This window comes from Microcaecilia unicolor, chromosome 10, assembly GCF_901765095.1.
Source record: "Microcaecilia unicolor chromosome 10, aMicUni1.1, whole genome shotgun sequence".
Taxonomy (NCBI): Eukaryota; Metazoa; Chordata; class Amphibia; order Gymnophiona; family Siphonopidae; genus Microcaecilia; species Microcaecilia unicolor.
The window spans coordinates 100,517,428-100,539,663 of record NC_044040.1 but is presented as its reverse complement, the minus strand read 5'-3'; the positions used below and the strand labels follow the sequence as shown (position 1 = coordinate 100,539,663).

The window sequence follows — 22,236 nt, the reverse complement described above, 5'->3', positions numbered from 1 at the left end:
TCCGAGAGGGTGATGAATGGAAGACCCCGTTTAACACCCGCGATGGGCACTATGAGTACCTGGTGATGCCGTTTGGCCTGGCTAATGCCCCAGCGGTCTTCCAGTCCTTCCTGAATGACATTTTCAGAGACCTCCTATATAACTTCGTAACGGTCTATCTAGACGATATCTTAATATTTTCCAGATCAACGGAGGATCATTATGGACATGTGAAGACTGTATTGCAGTGGCGATGAGAGAACCAATTGTATGTGAAACTAGAGAAATGTGAGTTTCATTGGTCTGAACTGCCTTTCCTTGGATACATTATTTCGAACCAAGGACTACAGATGGATTCCAGTAAATTGACCGCAATTTTGCAGTGGCAATAGCTCACTGGGTGTAAGGTGCTGCAGCGCTTCCTGGGATTTGCAAATTATTACAGGCAGTTCATCCAAAATTATTCGTCACTGATCGCTCCCCTTACTGCTCTGACCAGAAAGAATACTGACGCCCGTAATTGGTCACCAGAGTCTTATGAAGCATTTGAAAATCTTAAATGGGCTTTTGTTGTGGCGCCAGTGTTACGACATCCTAAGCCAGCCAGGAAATTTTTTGAGGAAGTGGATGCTTCGTCGGTTGGCACAGGGGCAATTTTGTCAGAGGTCCACTCAAGCGGTAAACTTCTCCCCTGTGCCTTTTTCTCCAAGAAATATACCCCAGCTGAGAAGAATTATGCCATAGGTGACCAGGAACTCTTGGCTATTAAACTGACCTTAGAGGAGTGGCGGCACCTTTTGGAAGGGGCCCAAGAAGCTTTCACAGTATTTACAGACCACAAGAACTTGGTTTACCTGCATGAAGCAAAAAGATTGAATCCCGAACAGGCCCGTTGGGCATTATTTTTCTCCCGCTTCCACTTCACATTGATCTACCGTCCAGCGGAGAAGAATACCAAGGTGGATGCTCTCTCTAGATCCTTGAAGCCTGACCTAGAAGATAAGCCCCTGCAACATGTGATTGAACCTGCTGCCATTATTCCAGCTAAAATGCTTGCGGTACCCACAGGTATGGCATTCATACCACCTCGGTTGAGAGAAAGAATACTTTGGTGGGGTCATGCCTCTCGAATTGCTGGGCATCCTGGTATCCTGGGGACTAAGCGGTTCATTTCACAGAAGTATTGGTGGCCTACACTCGAACGTGATGATGTGCAAGAATTTGTAACTGCTTGTCCGGAGTGTGCTCAACATAAGGCCAATCGGCAAAGACCCCATGGTCTCCTCATGCCGTTACCAGTCCCTGAGAAACCATGGACCCATATTGCCATGGACTTCAATATGGATGTATTGGTTAAGATTGGACGGGACTGGGGAGGAGGGTGTTTAAGTGTGAAAGTTATCAGATGATAGTCAGAGAGGGGAAGAGTTGAGGCACAGAAACTGGAGAGTGAGCAGTGTGAGAAGAGGATAAGACAGTGGCCATTCTGGTGAGTGGGGGCAGTGGAGCACAGTTGAAGATTGAAAGAGGACATTAAAGCAAGAAACTGAGAAGCATAAGAATTAGAGGGATCATTAGCATGAATGTTATCATTAGCATTAATGTTAAAATTCCCAAGAATGAGGGAAGGAGATGAAGGTTCAAGAAAGAAGGAAAGCCAGGCATCAAAGTCAGTGAGAAAGGAAGAAAGGGACTTATCAGGGGGTCAATAAATGACTGCTACTCGGAGAGGCAGAGGAGCAAATAGACGGATGGAGTGAACTTCGAAGGAAGAAAAACAGTGAGAATGAGGTAGAAGAAGAAGTTGAAATCTACAAGAGGGTGAAAGTAGTAGCCCGACACCACCTCCGCGGCCAACCGGGCGAGGAGTATGGGAGAAAAGATAACCTCCATGGCATAGGGCTGCGACTGAAGCAGAGTCCTCAGGGTAAAGCCAAGTTTCAGTTAGGGCAAGCAGATGGAGAGTACGAGAGATAAAGTGGTCATGGACGTAGGAAAGTTTGTTACAGACAGAGCAGGCATTCCACAGAGTGCAAGAGAAAGGCAGGGAAGGAGGGGGGAGGAAAGGAACAGAAATTAGATTGGAGATATCAAGGTGTGGCCTGCACAAATAGGATGAGAGCTGATGTGGAGGACCAGGATTGGGATTAATGTCCCCAGCGGAGAGCAGGAGAAGAAGCAAGAGACTAAGGAGAACAGTAGGAGAGGTACGACGACAGCGAGATGTATTCAGATAGAAAGGAGATGGATGAATGGAAGGAAGGAAATGTTGAAGGTTGAGAGCTGAGAAAAAGTAAGAGGAAAAAAAAGATGGTGAGATGATGAATACAGAGGGTGGACAATGTGTTCCTGCAGTGTACAGTGGTTTCAGATGGAGAAACAGATTAGGAAGGGACAGTACCAAGAAGAAAAAGTGTACTAGAGCCATAAGTAGCAACTGGGAGAAAAATAAATGTAAAGAGAAAAATGCCCCTGATGGCGCTTGGCACCTAGAGTGGAGGCTCTGAGTGGATTGGAGTGGACCTGGGAGTCACCCCGGAGAAGGCTGTAAAGGATATGCAGATGAGCTGCAAGTCCTCCACAGCACCTGAAAGGCAGCCGGTGGTAGAAATGGGCACCTCTCAGCCGAGGAAAGGCTTACCAGGGGTTAGGCTGAAGCCACCATTCCTTCCCCTGAGGGTCGCCTGATCGTAGCCAAAAAGCACCTGGAAACCCTGGGCACCTGGAGCTAGGGCCCTGGGAAGATCGGGGTGGACCTGGGAGTCACCCCAGATACAGCTGTGAGGATATGTAGAAGGGCTGCAAGTCCTCCACAGCACCTGGTGGGAGCGCTGGGCACCTAGAGCGGAGGCCCTGAGTGGATCGGAGTGGACCTGGGAGTCACCCCAGAAAAGGCTGTAAAGGATATTGTGAGGAGCAAAGAAACTACAAAGCCCAGAAGGCAGTGCAGAACCAGAGAAATCAGGAATTAAGAAACTACAAAGCCCAGAAGGCAGTGCAGCAACAGCAAAGGGATCAGGTGAAGGGAGAGGATTCTATGCAAGAAAGGGAGGAGCTGGGGGTTGATTGGGAAATGGAATCAGACGTGGGAGGGGAGGAGCCCCTAGATCGAGAGGAAGGGGAGGAGAGAATGGAACTGGAGGAGGTAGAAGAAGGAGAGAATGAGGAGGAAATGGAAGTACTGGTGGAGGGCTCTTAAAGTGAGTTATGGACTGAACATGAGAGAGTGAATGAAGACTTGGTGGATTGACCCGGTGGGTGGATGTCAGTAGGATTTGTGCTGACAAATGAGGTAGGTGGGTCATTAGGTCTAAGAGTGAGAAAGTGACTTAGACCATATTGCTGTTGAATTGAACTGTTTAATTGCATTTCTAAGCTGAACTGTGTTTGAAGGCAGTGCTAAGCTGAATTGATGAGGAAAACATTGCTAATTGAACTGAGATTGTGGAAGCAGTCAGTGGCGTAGCCAGACCTGAGATTTTGGGTGGGCCCAGAGCTAATATGGGTGGGCACGCACTGTCTATATAAGTATGAGTAGTGTCTCTTGGGATCCTACAAAATAATGCCTTAGAATTCACTTGATGATGGATTTCTAAGTAGTCTGCCCAACAGCTGCCCTGCATCTGTATAACCACATACATACTTAATGGAAAAATTGATATTTTTAAATATAAACATTATCCCACAATCTCTCCACTGCAAAATGCTATACACAAACTTGTGCAAAAACACACTCATATCCTTACTGCACCATAACAGCACTAATTCCAAGCACAGGATGAGCTACAACCTTATGCTTGAAAAGGCAGAACTGTAATTACACTAGGCTCTAAAACACCAATACACTACCTCGTGAAAAAAAAAAAGCAAAACAAAAGGGCTGCAAATACTACACGCTAGCAGAATACTGCACCTTGATCACACATGAAAAACACATGACACAACGGACATGACACAAGGAACTAGAAATAAAAAAATATGAAGGCAAAATACTGAACTGGAAAGTTAACTCAAGAAGTCATACTCAGCATGCAGCAATACCAGAAAAATTGAAACTTACATGCAAAATATCACAGATGCACATTTCCAAAAGCTGACATATTCCAATTAATAAATTCTGAATAAAATACTTTTTTCTACCTTTGTTGTCTGATCTATTCGCTTTGGTCCCAGTGTCTTCTGTTTTATGCAGTGTCTTCTTTCCATTTGATATTTTTTTTCTCTCACCATGCCCACCATCCTCCTGTGTCCTTGTGTCCTGTCTACCATCTGTAGCCCTGTCCCTATCCTTCCTCGAGTTTCAGTATCTGCCCTCAACGTGTTCCAAACCAGCCCTTAAACTCAGCAGTTTTCCCTCCATCCATATCCAGCATTTCTCCTCACTGCCCTCCATCCATGTGCATCTACTTCCTCTGTCTTCCCTTCCCTCCATCCATGTCCAGCATTTCTCCTCTGTCCCTTCCCCTCCATCCGTGTGCATCTCCTTCCTTTGTCTTTCCTTCCCTCCATCCTTGTCCAACATTTTTCCTCTCTTCCTTGCCCTCCACTCCATCCATTTCCAGCATTTCTCCTCTCTTCCCTCTCCTCCATCCATGCGCATCTCTTCCCTGACTTCTCTCCCCTCCATCCCTCCCTCCATCCATCCATCCAGCAACTCTCCATTCTCCCCTGTCCTCTCCTCCATCCACCCATATCCAGCAAATGTCCTCTGTCCCCTGCATTCATCCATCCATGTTCAGCAATTCTCCTCTCCCCTGCCCTCCCCTCCCCTCCCCTCCATCCATCCATGTCCAGCAACTCTCTATTCTCCCCTGTCCTCCATCCATCCATACCCAGCAAATTTCCTCTCTCCCCTCCATCCATCCATGTCCAGCAATTCTCCTCCTTCTCCTGCCCTCCGCTCCATGTCCAGCAATTTCTATTCTCTCCCCTGCCCTGCCCTCCTCTCCATCCATCCATCCATGTCCAGCAACTCTCCATTCTCCCCTGCCATCTCCTCCATCCATCTCCAGCAAATTTCCTATCTCCCCTGTCCCCTCCATCAATCCCTGTTGTCCAGCAATTCTCCTCTCTCCCTTGCCCATCCTGTTTCTTTCCATCCCCTTCCCCATTCTAGCCAGCGTCTCCCCCGCCCCCTCTCTTCCCCCCCCCCCTTCACAGCACCTCCCCTCTCTCAATAAAGAAGGACAACGTGGATGCAGCAGCTCACAGGTTTGCTTGCTGTGTTTTGAGTGAACGGCGACGGCTGCACGGGGGAATGGAAACACATTTACGGCTTCCTTCCTTACAGTGGACTAGATGGGCTTTCACTAACTTATTTATTTATACCCCACATTTTCCCACCTATTTGCAGGCTCAATGTGGCTTACGTAGCGCCGTGGGGCAAAAGCCTCCTCCGGTGAAGAAACAAATATAGAGTGATGTTATTTTAAATGAAATAGATATGTACAGACACATTAGAGAAACACAGAGAGGGAAGTTATATAAAGTTATATTGCGCAGCAAAGCTGATGATGGGCACTAATGCTAGCTCAACCCCTTTCCCTGTAGGCCAGTGGTTGTCCTGGGGGCTCCCCGGCTAGATCTCCAGGCTATCCACAATGAACATCCATGAGAGAAACCCGCATGCTGTGGAGGCAGTGAATGTAAATCTCTCTCAGGAATAATCACTGTGGACATCCCAAAAACCTGACTGGCCAGGGAGTCTCCAGGACAGGTTTGGGAATCAATGCGGTAGACGTTAAAGTATGCTACGTTTACCTAGGTTAAAATGTCAAATATAGAAAATCAACCAATATATCTGAAATGTAAAGGGACAGAATATGTGTGACCATTATGTGCATTACAAAAAAAAAAAAAAACAGGGCCAGAGGTGCTAAAAGATTTTTCCCATTTTGGAAATATTTTCAGTCATCCCCGTAGTTTTGGGCTCTTTAATACAGGGATTTAGCAAATTTTCAAAGGAACAGTTATCCATTTGAATCTTAGCTAGCAGAAAGTCTGCAAGCTAAAGACCCCTGTTATTTCTAAGTAGCTGAGTGGGGGCAAATACCCTTGCATTTTTTAAAACAGTATAAATACATCGTGCTTAACTCACCTGCCAGCTAAAATCTAGTGAGCTCTCGAAAGAACACTAGTCAATGAATGCAGTTAAAGCCTAGTTCCTTAGGTAAACAGATTCAAACACCAACTGTTCTCAGAATGTGTACAGGAAAAACACTGAACTCTAAAAGCACAACACTCACTGATTCATTCCGTGGCAAAGCTGAAGAAAACATCGAGGCTGGAAAAAGGCCAGGTGCCAGGTCCCCCAGACACCTGCTTGAAGTGCCAGGGAGGGGAGTATGGGATCCCAGTACATCGAAGTTGCAGCGGTGGGCGGGCGTAAAAGCAGCAAGCAGCCAGGCTCGACTCCGTCCTCCGTTTCCTGCCCTCTCTCTGCGCCCCGCCTTCCTCTGATGTCATTTCCTTTAGGGCGGGCGAGACGCTGAGAGAAGGACAGAGTCGAGCCTGGCTGCCTGCTGCTTTTACGCCCGCCCGCTTGCCACTGCAGGCACGAAGACTGTCATCGTGGAGAAGGTCGCAAAAGACTGGGTGGGCCTGGGCCGAACCCACCCGTAGCTAAGCCCCTGGAAGCAGTGTTCCTAACCTATGCTACAGGTGAAAACCTAATTGAACCAAGCTGGGTGGAGAGTTGGGTTAAAGGTGAGCTATACTGAGCAGCTTGATTGGAGCGGACCTGAAACAGCTGCAATTGGAATCCCGTTTTCACTGAACTATGCAGAGAGATTTGGAAAAGAGAACTGCAGTGAAAGCACACTGATTGCAGACCTTTAAACCTGAGCGTGGATGGTGTGCGGTGCTGTGAAGGAAGAGATTGTGAAAGAGTTGTGAGGATACAGCGAGTGATCCTGCCAATATGCAGATAAGCTGCAAGTCATCCACAGCACCTGAAAGGCAGCCGGTGGTAGAGCTGGGCACCTCTCAGCCGAGGAAAGGCTTACCAGGGGTTAGGCCGAAGCCAGCATTCCTCCCCCTGAGGGTCGCCTGATCCCGAACCATGCACTTTTGAGCGACTGTTGGCCTTCCCCCAGTTTCTAGTTTAAAAGCTGCTCTATCTCCTTTTTAAATGCCGATGCCAGCAGCCTGTTCCCACCCTGGTTAAGGTGGAGCCCATCCTTTCGGAATAGGCTCCCCCTTCCCTAGAATATTGCCAAGTTCCTAACAAATCTAAAACCCTCCTCCCTGTACCATCGTCTCATCCACACATTGAGACTCCGGGGGGGGGGGGGGGGTCACGTGATGGCGGGTAGCTGAGTGGACGCCTGAAACATCGGCTCCGACCTGCTCGCAGGAAAAACAGCGATAAGACCCAGGATTTCCCCTGTACCGACTCCCAGAAAGAACAGGCAGAAACGCACTAGTGAGAGGAGAGCGCCGGAAAGATTGAGATTGATTGAAACTCGAGGGTTGGCAGGGCATGCCCGCCAAGGTCCCGCGAAGGAAAAAAAGTGTTGGCGCTGAACAAAAGAAAATGGCGGCGATCTCCGAAGTGCCGATGGCAAGCCCGTTGCCGCCTGAACTGGTTAGAGACCTGGCACAGCAGATATCGGTGGTGTTGGAGGAGAAACTCTCGAAGTTGCAAGCGTCAGTAGACCAGATTAGGGAGACGCTAGAACGCCAGGGTGCTCGTTTACAACATGTGGAAGATCGGGTCTCCCAGTGTGAGGATACAGCGGCAGGAGTGAATAGCAGGGTAGCGGCACTGGAGCGGAAATGCGAGCAACTAGAACAGAAAGCGGATGATTTAGAGAATCGTAGCAGGAGAAATAATCTCAGGATTGTGGGTCTCCCTGAAACAGTTAAAGCATCAGAGCTCCGGGACTTTGTAGGAAAATGGCTCCCTGCACAACTGGGCCTGGACGCGAGCGGGAACACGCTGCACGTGGAACGAGTGCACAGAGTGGGGGCAGAGCGACCGGGAGAGAACAGGCCCCGACAAGTACTGGCAAAGCTGTTGAATTATGCAGACAAGGAGGCTATTTTGCAGGCACACCGACGCAAGCCAGGACTAGAATATAATGGTGTAAAAATAATGCTTTTCCAGGATTATTCAGCGATAGTCTCTGAGCAGCGGAGAATCATGGGCCGGCACTGCAAAAGACTGTATGAGAAGGGAGTCCGCTTCTCCTTATTATACCCTGCGAAAGTTAGAGTGCTGCACGAGAATAAGACTTTGTTTTTTACTGAGTCAGCCGCACTTGAAACGTTTGTGACCAATTTGAAATGAAGCAGGAGGTGCGACACGCCATGAATGTGAAATGGCGTAGTATAATGAGACTGCTGACAGGAGATTGAGATTTGTTACAGGAGGGCAAGGAGGTGGCTGGCGAAGAGGTTTTGAGAGCGGCGGGAGTGGGGGACATGCCCTGCTGACCACCAAAAGGGAGCAGAGTCACCCTAGTAGAAGTGGCAGTCAGCGAAAGCGGAACCCATGATGATCGAGGTAGCAGCCACTCCGAGCCCTTAAGTGGAATCGTGACAACCACCAGAACTGCATATCTGAAAGAGCTCATTGCTGGACACCTCCTGGTATTAAGAGTTGATGATAGGTTTTGTTATAGATTGTCATATGTTCGTTGATACATGTTGAAACTTTAAACATGTTTGGGAGTCGGGGGGGGGGGGGAGGGAAAGAAGAGGGGCAGGGGAGGCCGGGAGAGTTGGTGGTGTACAAGAGGGGTGAGTGTGTTGTGGCCTGAAAGAGAGTGGAGAGGACAGAATGGGTTTTACTAGGAAGCAGGTAAAATGGGATAAGAAACGGGAAAGGGTGGAAGGGAAGGGAGGGGGGAGGGAAGATTTGAGAAGTGGGAACAGAGGGGACAGGGAGAGAGTGAAGCGCAGGGTTCTGTGAACAACCAATGGGACAGCACGGGAACAGTTGATAAGGGTTGCCAGCTTGGAGAGATAATGCATGGGCACTGCAGAACAAGAGGAGATGCAGGAGTGGATGAGTGGTCCGGGGGCTTAGCTGGGAGGCCCTCGGACTCAGTAAATGAGTTATGCGCAAGTGGAGACGATAAGCTGAATTTGTATGGCTAGTCTAAAGATTGTGACAATGAATGTTGATGGAGTGCACTCTCCAATAAAGCGTACAAAAATATTACAGGCACTCAGGAGGCAGAAGGCTGATATAGCTCTGCTGCAAGAGACCCACTTAAGCAAGCTGGAACATTTAAAGCTGAAAAGGGACTGGGTAGGAGATGTATTCTTTGCATCCTACAATGGGAGGCAAAGAGGGGTAGCCATACTACTTAAGAAAACCATTAGCTTTAACCTGCACAGAATGTATCAAGACCCTGAAGGGAGGTTTGTTATAATAGCAGGAGAAATGCAGGGCAGAAGGGTGGGGGTGTGTAGTGTATATGCACCCAATGTATACTCTCACAGCTTTTTTACGTTGCTGACTGCTAAACTGGTAACATTTGATCAATATCAATTAATAATAGGGGGGGACTTTAACATTACCAGCGATCCTTCCATAGATTGTAAGCCCCCAAGAAGGGTGGGCAAAGGCCAGGAAGACAAAGGGGTCAATTTTTTGATGAAAGAGTTAGATTTAGTGGATATATGGCGACATCAGCATCTTAGTGAGGTGGATTTTACTTTTTTCTCGCATCCACATGGGACACACTCTCGCCTAGACTACCTGTTAGTGCCTTACACGATGGCCTTAAGGGTGCAACAGTCGGGAATTGGGGAGCCAGAGGTATCTGACCACTCGCCGGTGTGGATGGTGTGGCATGAGGGAGGGCGGGACGGGGCCGACCGGTGGCGTATGAACCCGGCACTATACCAAAGCAGGGACTTCCATACTTATCTGAGAAAGAGTTGGATAGATTATATGATAGAAAATGATGCGCAAGATGTGACCCCACGAGTGTTCTGGGAGGCCTCAAAGGCAGTATTGCGAGGGAAGATTATTTCGTATACGACCTCCCTGAATAAAAAGCGAGGGGAAAAAATAAGGGCCCTTACCATAAAATTGAGAGATACCCGACGAATGTTTGTTGGGCACCCTTCTGATATCAATAGGAAGGCATACATGGAATCTAGAAAGAAGGTGCAGGATGTATTGGAGGAAAGTGCACTCTATAATATCAAGTTATATAAATACAAATTACACCAATGGGGCAATAAGACGGGCAAATTACTAGCGTCTTTAGTGAAGCAAAAAACGGCAAAAAGATTTATAACTAAAATACGAAACAGGGAAGGGGAGGTTAAAACCCAGTTGTCTGACATTAAAAAAGAATTTGTTCAATATTACTCACACCTATATCAGACAGGAGAGTTTTCAGAGGAAAAATGCTTGGAATTCTTTGAAGGGATAGGGTTGCCCCGGATTTCAGAGGAACAGCGGAGGGGGTTGAACGCGCCCATCCAAGGAAAGGAAGTGCAACAAGTGGTCAAGCGTCTTAAGCTGGCCAAGGCACCGGGCCCGGACAGGCTAGGAGCGGAGTATTATAAAATCTTGCAAGATGTAATGGTGGCACCTTTTGTAGCTATGTGTGAAGAGACCAAGGAAAAGGGTGAGATGGGGAAGGTATTAAATCATGCACATATTGTGTTGATCCCTAAACCAGGGAAAGATGAAGAATTAGTGGGTTCTTATAGGCCTATATCGCTGCTAAACCAGGACATAAAGATTCTGGCAGCGGTATTGTCAGACAGACTGGGGGGGGTGGTCCCTGACCTGGTTCACCCGGACCAAGTGGGCTTTGTTAAGGGGAGGTTTGCATCAGCCAATATTGTGAAAGTGAGCCGAATACTATTGGAGGGAAATGGCAGAGCGGGAGATGCTATAGTGGCAAGCCTTGACGCAGAAAAGGCTTTTGACAAGGTGGTCTGGTCCTATTTGTTTTGGATTCTGGAGCGCTTTGGTATTAATGGAGATTTTCTGGGTTGGGTACGAGCGCTATACAGTAACCCGACGGCGCAGCTCCTTGTCAATGATTCCTTGACAGATACTTTTATTTTGGGGGGGGGGGGGACTAGGCAGGGCTGCCCCCTCTCACCGCTACTATTTCTCCTTACTTTGGAACCCCTGGCTGCAAAGTTGCGACAGGAGGCCACGATGAAGGGATTGAAAGTGGGTGGAGAGGAATACATAATCAATCTATTTGCAGATGATATGCTGCTTTTGCTGGATGAGGCAACCCGTACATTGCCGATGGCTATGGCAATTATTCAGGCATTTGGGGTATTTTCGGGTCTTAGCATAAACTTTGACAAGTCCGAAGCATTGCCGGTGAGTGACCCCTGTGCGAGTAGGACCTCAATCTCCTTTCCACTACGCTGGGCTACAGAGGGTATTAAATACTTGGGGATCTATATTAGTGCAAATCCGGCCTGGGTATACAAAAAAAATGTGCTGGATCGACTAGCGGAAGTAAAACACATATGTCAGAAGTGGAAAGATCTGCCAGTGAACTTTCTAGGGAGGATAGCGCTGGTCAAGATGGTATTGTTGCCTAAGATACTTTACCCGCTGCAGATGCTCCCTCTGTGGGTGAAATCCTCGGAGGAGCGTTTGTACAAAAGCGTAGTGAGCACCTTTATTTGGCACGCCAAATGCCCAAGGATAGCATTCGCAAAGATGATTAGGAGCCATGGGCAGGGAGGACTCCGACTCCCAGATTTGCGAATTTATAATGTTGCTGCGTTAATGAGGTGGATCCACGAATTGATCACGGAGCAGGGATTTTTTGCTCCCTCGGGTTTCTGGGAGAGCTGGTGCAGGCCGAATGATCCCTTTACGGTTTTAGAGTCCTGGGCAGTGTCGGGGGCAAGAAAGAAAGTGGACAACCCCTATGTAGCAGCTCTTCAAATGGCATGGAGATGGTGGAGAGGGCAAGCGGGAATTACCGCAGGGGCTAGCCCGTTTTTGCCGTTGGTGGGAAATATGGCATTCCCAGCAGGGGTGGGGGTGACAGTCTTTGGTAAGTGGAAAGAAAAAGGCTGCAGGTTCATAGGCCAATTCCGAAGGGAGGGGGAGGAGGCCTTTCCCACGTTTGCAGTGGTGAGCAGTGAGTTGCGGATCCCTGGCTCTCAGTTCTTCGCATACCTACAGGCAAGAGATTATATACTGAGTGTGGAGCGCCGGAGCGGGACGACAGTGAGATTCACAAAATTCGATTATACTTTTTTACAAATGACCCCGCCTCATAACAGGTTGACGGGCTGGTGTCAAGTGATTAGGGAACAATTGCGGGCACCTCATTTGACATCACTAGCAGCAGCACGGAGTAAGGATGTTGTAGAAGAGGTATCGGTGGAAAGACTGAGTGCAATCTTTCAGGGCTTGCGGAGAATTACTCCGAATGCATCCTTGCAAGATATGCAGTACAGAGTTCTTTATAGGGTGCATATCACTAAAGCAAGGGGGAAATCCCTGGGAATGTGGGACAGTGACAAGTGTGACAAGTGTGGGGGAGCGGTAGGCACTTTTCTGCACTCTTTCATGGAATGCCCAACTTTGCAAGAGCTGTGGTCTGGGGCGATAGACTTCCTGGAAGAGATCTTGCAGAAATCAGTGGAGTGGCACTATTCCATTATGTTAATGGGCTGTGGACAAGCTCTTAAGGAGCAGGGACTCAGAGCCTCACAGTGTAAATTTATATTGCTAGCCATGATCCTGCTTAAAAGATGTGTGTTGAAGCAGTGGGTGCATAGAGAGCCCCCGGTACTGGCAGCTTGGAAGAACAGTATGATGGAGATGGCTAATTGGGTATCTTTGAGATATAAATCCGTGATTTCCATGGGTGCTCGCCAGTATCGTGAGTTATGGAGGAGAACATGCACCTTACTTACGGTGCCTGAATGAGAACCTGTTTATTTAGATGGTGTGCTGTCCAAGCAGAAAGAAGCAGGGAGGGGGAGGAGGGAGGGAGAGGGGAACAGGGGGGAGGGGGGGGAGGGGGGAAGGTAGGGGGAGGGATACTGGGTGGGGGAGGGAAGCAATGAAAGTTAAAAAATAAAACATGGAGGTCAGTAGACTGTTGGTAAAAGTTGTAAGGACGTGTTTTGCTTGGCATTGTTACTGTTCATAAAGTCTGTAACTGCATCCATGTACTAATAAAAATATTTACAAAAAAAAAAAAAAAGAAAAGGATTAATCTCCAATTTGGAAGTATGTGCATATTCTCATTTCAAAAATTTTCTGGTATACTTGTAACCACAACAGGAGAAGTTTGTCTGTATTATTTACATTTGTACTCAGTTATTAAATTACTTCCCTACCTTACTTATTGTACTAATACATTTGTATTGGTATCAATAGTTAATTTTTAAAAACTCTATTGTTCTTACACTATAATATCATACACCATTTACAGATTAAGGACATGTCGCTTTTTAACATTATGCATATTGTTTTAGCTTTTGAAGAAGATGGGTGTTTAATACTGAATATAGATCACAATCTGAGGAGAGGGGGTATTGTATTTATAAATTTCTCAGTAATTCAAGTCTTAATGAAAAATAAATTATCTTTATAAAACAGAATTTTGTGAACATGGCTTAAGATGTGTTGATGGAAATAATGGTCATAACTACCATCAGTTTAATATATTGCTTGATTAGTTTTCAGGAGCTGGCACTCCCTCAGATTGTACTCATGATCTTGCAGCTACCTGAATGTTCAAAAGGAAACTCATTTTGAAAATTAGCTTGCAGACTCTGGGTACTGTGTACTTGTAAGACTTGAAGACTTTTACATTATTGTCCTCTGAAAGTCCTTAGCTACTAGTGACTTGGAGCATATATTGAATTTTCTTTCTGCATGTGATGAGTATTAAAGAAAAATTTAGTGAATAGGCTTTTAAATATTTTATCATTAATATGGTTTTATAGTTAGGGAAATAACTAATCTTGAAAGTTGACTGATTCTTTAGAAGTCTATGGGGCTCATTTTCGAAACAGAAAAACATCTAAAAAGTGGCATAAAGCAACATTTGGATGTTTCTCTCACCAAAACATCCAAATCAGTTTTTTCAAAATTTATTTTTCAGATGTATTTGTATGCTGTTGCCTGCAGTGTGTCCAAATCTCAAGGGGGGCTTGTTAAGGACAGGATATGGGGGTTTCTAAGACATGGACGTTTTTCAGCCATAATGGAACAAAAAACCCGTCCAGCACTAAAACTAAGATGTTTTGAGCTACACCTGTTTTTATAATGAATAAGGCACAAAAAGCTGCCCTAAGTGAACAGATGACCAATGGAGGGAATCAGGGATTTACCTCTCTTTACTCCCAGTGGTACTGACCCCCTCCCACCCCCAAAAATGTGATTACAAAGGGTATTTACCAGCCTCTATGCCAGCCTCAGATGTTATATTCAGATCCATTAGAGCAGCATGCAGGTCCTTGGCGTAGTCTAGTGGTGGGTGCAGTGCACTGCGGATAGGTGGATTCAGTCTCATACCTTCTTCTACCTGTTACACTTGTGGTGGAAACTGTGAGCCCTCCAGAATTCACCAGAAATCCACTGTACCCACATATAGATGCTCCCTTCACCTATAACAGCTATTAGTGGTATACAGTTTTTGGAGGGCTCAGCAGACAAGAAAAGGGTGCAATGGTGAGATGTGTACCTGGGAGCATTTATTTGAAGTCCATTGCAGTGCCCCCTAGGGTGCCTCATTGCTCTCCTGGGATGTCTGGGGGACCAGTCTGGTAAAAATGCTGGCTCCTCCTACATCCCAGTGGCTTAATTGTCTATGTTTTTCATTGGGGCAGTTTTGTTTTTTCAAAAATGGTCCACAAAAAAACCAAACAAACATACAAAGCACAAAACCTTGTTTGAAATGGTATTTTTGAAAAAAAAAAAATAGTTGTTTTCCGTTTTTCGAAAATGATCTTCTTTTCTATTTGGATTTCAGATGTTTTGTGCAAAACGTCCAAAGTTGGACTTAGATGTCATATTGAAAATGCCCCTTTATGTAATTTACCTTTTTTAATATTCATTTTGTCTTGTAATTGAAAATTCAGGTTCTACACCTGGTTTATCTGCCACTCCTCCTGCCTCCTTGCCTGGATGTCTTTCTAGTGTGAAAGCATTGCAGAAATCACCAGGTCAGCAACGGGAGCGGAAATCCTCCTCTTCTTCAGAAGACAGGAATCGTATGGTAAGGAGCAGTCATTACTTTGTCCTCTATATACTCTAATTCCTCTATTCTATTCTATTCTATTCTATTTGGGTATTTATAGAGCGCCTTTAAGCCCAGTGGTGCAAAGCGGAGTACATTAATAAGAGACTTCCAATCAGAAGGAATTTACAAAAGCAATTTCGTAAAAACTATTAACAATAAAAATATTAATATCTCATCATTAATTTAAATAAAAGCTTTTGTCTAATAAAGAAAAGTATATCGTAACTACCTTATGAAAAGAAATGTAAGAAGGTATACAGTGGGGGAAATAAGTATTTGATCCCTTGCTGATTTTGTAAGTTTGCCCACTGACAAAGACATGAGCAGCCCATAATTGAAGAGTAGGTTATTGGTAACAGTGAGAGATAGCACATCACAAATTAAATCCGGAAAATCACATTGTGGAAAGTATATGAATTTATTTGCATTCTGCAGAGGGAAATAAGTATTTAATCCCTCTGGCAAACAAGACCTAATACTTGGTGGCAAAACCCTTGTTGGCAAGCACAGCGGTCAGACGTCTTCTGTAGTTGATGATGAGGTTTGCACACATGTCAGGAGGAATTTTGGTCCACTCCTCTTTGCAGATCATCTCTAAATCATTAAGAGTTCTGGGCTGTCGCTTGGCAACTCGCAGCTTCAGCTCCCTCCATAAGTTTTCAATGGGATTAAGGTCTGGTGACTGGCTAGGCCACTCCATGACCCTAATGTGCTTCTTCCTGAGCCACTCCTTTGTTGCCTTGGCTGTATGTTTTGGGTCATTGTCGTGCTGGAAGACCCAGCCACGACCCATTTTTAAGACCCTGGCGGAGGGAAGGAGGTTGTCACTCAGAATTGTACGGTACATGGCCCCATCCATTCTCCCATTGATGCGGTGAAGTAGTCCTGTGCCCTTAGCAGAGAAACACCCCCAAAACATAACATTTCCACCTCCATGCTTGACAGTGGGGACGGTGTTCTTTGGGTCATAGGCAGCATTTCTCTTCCTCCAAACACGGCGAGTTGAGTTCATGCCAAAGAGCTCAATTTTTGTCTCATCTGACCACAGCACCTTCTCCCAATCACTCTCGGCATCATCCAGGTGTTCACTGGCAAACTTCAGACGGGCCGTCACATGTGCCTTCCGGAGCAGGGGGACCTTGCGGGCACTGCAGGATTGCAATCCGTTATGTCGTAATGTGTTACCAATGGTTTTCGTGGTGACAGTGGTCCCAGCTGCCTTGAGATCATTGACAAGTTCCCCCCTTGTAGTTGTAGGCTGATTTCTAACCTTCCTCATGATCAAGGATACCCCACGAGGTGAGATTTTGCGTGGAGCCCCAGATCTTTGTCGATTGACAGTCATTTTGTACTTCTTCCATTTTCTTACTATGGCACCAACAGTTGTCTCCTTCTCGCCCAGCGTCTTACTGATGGTTTTGTAGCCCATTCCAGCCTTGTGCAGGTGTATGATCTTGTCCCTGACATCCTTAGACAGCTCCTTGCTCTTGGCCATTTTGTAGAGGTTAGAGTCTGACTGATTCACTGAGTCTGTGGACAGGTGTCTTTCATACAGGTGACCATTGCCGACAGCTGTCTGTCATGCAGGTAACGAGTTGATTTGGAGCATCTACCTGGTCTGTAGGGGCCAGATCTCTTACTGGTTGGTGGGGGATCAAATACTTATTTCCCTCTGCAGAATGCAAATAAATTCATATACTTTCCACAATGTGATTTTCCGGATTTAATTTGTGATGTGCTATCTCTCACTGTTACCAATAACCTACCCTTCAATTATGGGCTGCTCATGTCTTTGTCAGTGGGCAAACTTACAAAATCAGCAAGGGATCAAATACTTATTTCCCCCACTGTAGTTCATATTTCCACCAGAATGCTGTTCCAAATCCTGGCTGCTTGAAATCCAAATAAACGTTCCCAGCAAACCTTTACTGAAGAAACTTCTATTATTTGTAAATTGAAAAATCCCTCCTACTGATTCTGAGTTCAGTACATGAAAACCTTTAAATACTACTATTAGATTGTAAGCTCTTTGAGCAGGGACTGTCTTTCTTCTATGTTTGTGCAGCGCTGGTTATGCTTTGTAGCGCTATAGAAATGCTAAATAGTAGTAGTAGTAGTAAACAAGCAGTTTTGAAGTGAATTCTAGAATCTAATTTGAGCCAGTGCAGTCTATTCAAAAGAGGAGTGGCTGCATGAAATTTTCCTAAATTGAGAATTAGCCTAGGCATTGTATTTAACATTAATTGAAGCCTTTTCCTTAATTGCATATTAATAGAACAATATAAGGAGTTCCAGTAATCTAGATATGTTGCTTGGGCTATTGTCCTAAAACTGGAAGGACTCAATGAAGATGTTATTGTAGTTTACAAAGTACTACACCCTAATAAGAGAAGAGGAAACATTGATAGTCAGCTCCTGAGAGAGGAATAGAAACTGATTTTTGAATTAAAAACCCTTGCTCCTGAAGGTCTTAACAATGAAATAGATTTTTCCATCTATTTATGAAAGACACGCTGACAACTTATACTATCAATAACTCATAATATATTTGTTTGTTTTACAAGCTCTTCCAGCAAATATTATTATTCGTACAATAAGTTTATGCTTAAGTTTTGACCTCTTTTACTTACTTCATAGGTAACAATATATTAACATATAATCAATACATATACATTCAGATCATAATGTGATAATAAGTAATTCATAAATAGGTCATTTATAATAGTTTACTTACATTTATTTTTCCATTTTTTATTTTTTATTAATCTTTTATTATTGTTTTTTTAATTTTTCTTTATTTTTTATTTTTCATTTCAATTTATGTTCCATTCATCAATTTCATTTTTTATTTCCAATTTTTTACTTATCACTCTTCTGACCAACGTCGCAATACATGAGATATTTCTCAATATATATGTTCATATAAGAGTTCTTACCTTCAGAATTCCCCATTTTTCATATTCATTTAGTCTATATCAATGTATTTTTCTTGCCTATGTAGTTCACCATACATGTAAAACAATATACACGTTTGATCCTATAAGCTGGAAGGCACTTGGTCGCCTCGCGCATACTTTATTATGCATCACATTTACGATTACTTCATTATGCATCACATTACAATTTTTTCGTTTGTAGGACATTTATTTGCTCTGTATATCACATCGTGGCATTTGCCCTAATAGCCTTTTTCCTTTCAGGTGTAACACATTTCATCAATTTCATCACTGCATTTATTTAATATTTACACGTCTGATTGCATGTAACACACGTTAATCTTCAGTGCTCAACTAACATTTCATCACTGTATTTACTAAATATTTACTCTTCTGATTGGACGCAACACACGTCACTCTTCAGTGTTCAACCAGCATTTCATCATTGCATTTATTCAAGATTTACTCTTATGATTGGATGTAACACACGTCAATCTTCAACGCTTAACTAACATTTCATCACTGCATTTATTTAATATTTACTCTTTTGATTGGATGCAACACACGTCAATCTTCAGTGCTCAACCAACAATTTACCTATCACTTTCCGTCCAAGATTGATTACTCCACTTCCGGTTATTTTTGGCGCCAAATGAATGTATATAATTGCTTTACAAACAGTTATACGCTGTTTTGTCTAATATAGACTACACAGAGATGCTACAGTATCTGTAATACATCACAAAGGTCTTTCTCAAGGTACGTTTTGAATCCATGCTGTCCTCCCTTTATTTTCTCCGATGAGGTTTTATCTCGTTATTCTAGAGAAATTTAGAGTTGGATCTCTATATGTGTAGTATTAAATCAATTCCTTTATCAGTCGGGTTTAGTTAACATTTGAACGACTTATCCCTGTATCGCTCTTTTTATATTACACAATCAGGACTCTCTTACATATACTCGATACCTACGCTTCTTTGAGTGATTATATACTCACTTCACACTTTTTTGCTGTGCAATTTCTTCCATTTATTTTAGAATTCGGTTTTTTCCCTCTCCCACCCTGCCCCGTGTTACATTTTCACGGCCAGACTTCTTAGAGTCACGCTTATTACCTTTATTTTAACCTATAATATACATCCTACCTCATGTACTCATGCATATGTTCCTTTTTTCCAGACCAATTGACATCTAGACTGATCTCTGTGATACTTTGTACCATACTTTGTGTTATCTCTGTAATAATTTGTACCATACCTTGTAAGCTGCACTGAACCTGCTATTGAGCGGGAAAGAACGGGGTATAAATGCTATAAATAAATAAATAAAATAAATAAATCTCTAGTACCGAGGATCATTTAAGGTTTGCTCAATGTTATTTCTCTTATGTGTTTATGCAACAGTGTTTCATTGTTTCCCTTTTCGTTTAACAGCATTTGCTTATTCACAGTAATTCATCCTTATCCCAAGTTTATAATACATATATCTTCAGTTACCTTTGTTTCAGTATTTGTTTTTCACCATAATCCATCCTCAGTTTATTATACACATCGGTATATGTACATTTTACCTCATTTACCCCATCTTTCCCACCCCACACCCCTCTCCCCCCTTTTTTCCATTTTTTATTTTTATTTTTAATTTTATTTTTATTTATTTTATTTTCATTAATATTTTTTTTTTCTTGGTTCATTTTCTAATTCATATATTCTTTTAATTCGGATACATTTTTTATTCATGTATAATGTATTTTTATTCATACATTTTTGCATATTCAGATGACCAATGCACTAGTTTAATACAATATATCTTTTAGCAGATATAATGTTGGCTTCCCATTTAATTCATATTTTTTATAGATCCAATTCTCATGCAGATTATAAAACATTAGCCCAACATAACAATATATCAACTTTCACAATTAATTTTGCAGGGTTTGTTCTGTTTAATCCATTATTTTATCATCTTATATTATTATTTTATAAGCAGATGTAAATGTATCTTGGGGTTCAAAATATGGTTTGTTGGATGCAAATGATTTTTTTTTTGTAAATATACTTTTGTTTCACATAACAATATATTAATTACTTTATAAGCAGATGTAAATATATCTTTGGGTTAAAAAAATATATCTTTGGGTTCAAAATATGGTTTGTCGGATACAAATGCATTATTTTTTATAAATACACTTGTGTTTCAAAAACAAATTTCTTGGGTATACACATTGCTATTTCTATATTAACATTATACATTTTTTATTATCATATGTTCTATTATTTTACATGTATATGTGAATGATTCTGTATGTTTTAATTTTCAAAGTAGTTCCCCTTTTTTAGATTCTTAATATGTAGGCCTTGATTAATGTACATGTATATTTGTTGATCTGCATTTATACATTATGAGTCCATATATATATATGTATATATATTCTGTGTTTTTATTGGAGAAACATTTATATATATATTTTTAAAATATTTTTAGAGGTTTTCTGTGTATGATTTAGAATACCACTCTGTATGTTTTAGATCATTTTATATGTATATTTTTTATATGTATATTTTTAAATTAATTATTATTTGTTTTGACGAATTGTTTAGACTCCTGAGGCAGGCCTGTGGCCGAAACACAGTACTGTGTCGAGTCTGTGAATAAAGTGGCACCTTATACATCAGTATCCCGCTTCCCTGGAGTCATTGGTCCACTTCCCACTTCCTTTTAACTGATTACCAAACCATAACAGTTTTGTCTTTTGAACATTTAATTTTAAAAAATTGGTCATAACTCAATTTTTAACAATTGAAATATAACTAACGGCAGCAAGTGTTCCTTCTACTGAATCTTGCTACCCGGCAGCAGCCATGCAGCATTCCCATATGCTAGCTATGTGGAGGTTAAGGCCACCATCTTGGGCGGGTAGAGTGTACCCAGGAAGCATATTACCAGCAGTTCAGAAAAGAGGCTCTCCATGCAAAACAAAATTCCCAAACTTTTTCTACAGAATAAGGGATGTTGTCTGGAAGTGGCTTAACTCTATCCATTAGGCAGTCGATGCACCTGTATTCCAAACTGAGAGTGCTTGGTAGGTGGCAGCAGTTTTCCATCAAGCGCAACCTGTACCTGAACCCTCCGAGGAGAAAAAGATACCCTTGAGTCCAGAGAAACAGATGGGGAAGATTGTGACTGAAAACTTTAAATAGAGGCAACTACCCCTGAACCCAGGGAAGCAAAAGGGAAATAATGTGCTTGAAAGCTTCATGGAGAGGAAGCAGCTCTTGAGTCCAGGAATCCAGAAAAGAAGGTGGGAGCAATGTAGACTGTTCTTGCCAAGGACCCAACATCCCATGTCGGACCAAGTGCAGGAACCGGACCTCCTCACTTGTTTCAATTGTGGGAAAAAGGAATATTTTGCAAGAAACTGCCCCAGAGTGGAAGAAGACGCTATGGATGTGAGTCTACTAAATCTTCATTCCGGTAACTTCTTGGATGCTCCCCATAGGGGTACAAAACTTTGTGCTTTAAATTATGCTGGATGGGACTCCCTTTCAGGTATTGGTGGATTCTGGAAGCATGAGAACTCTTATTCGGAGGGGGATAAAAACAGACTTCAAGTGGATTATGAGTGGACAGCGACTTTATCTTGTGTGCATGGAGATCAGAGGCAATACCTGACTGCTCAGATCTTAATCAAAACCCCAGTTGGGCAAGCCCATTTGGAAGCTGGGATTTTACCTTGGATTCCCTATCTGGTGGTCCAGGGTGGGGATATTCCAAAGTTCAGGGCTCTCTAGACACAGTTAAATGCTGCACCAGAAAAGTTGAAAGAAGAAATCTTCCCAGAGATCTTTCCGCTGCAGGATCCAGACCTATATATAGAAAACTCTAAATTGCCTAAACCCCAGTAGCAACATCGGTTAGAGAAATTACGTTATACACAGAGTCTAGGGGTTGCAGTAGATGGGGATCATGATATAGAGGAGGCCACTCAGAATGCCTCAGATCCCTGAGTGGAGTTGAGAGGAAAAGCCGGGGAATTTGAAGAGAGCCCAAATGTTAGATGAGTCCTTTAGAAAAAAAACAAGCTAAGTACATAAATCCTTAAGTTCATA

The 22,236-nt window shown here is 43.4% G+C and overlaps 1 protein-coding gene across 1 annotated transcript in view; it reads left to right on the top strand.

The window, feature by feature from the left end:
* Nucleotides 1-22,236, top strand: part of BRAF (B-Raf proto-oncogene, serine/threonine kinase) — a 1,688,602-nt gene that overhangs the window by 543,745 nt on the left and 1,122,621 nt on the right. Inside the window, exon 8 of the mRNA XM_030216338.1 lies at nt 15,031-15,167. Within this exon, the coding sequence (XP_030072198.1) occupies nt 15,031-15,167 (137 nt within the window). The remainder of the gene's footprint in view (nt 1-15,030; nt 15,168-22,236) is intronic.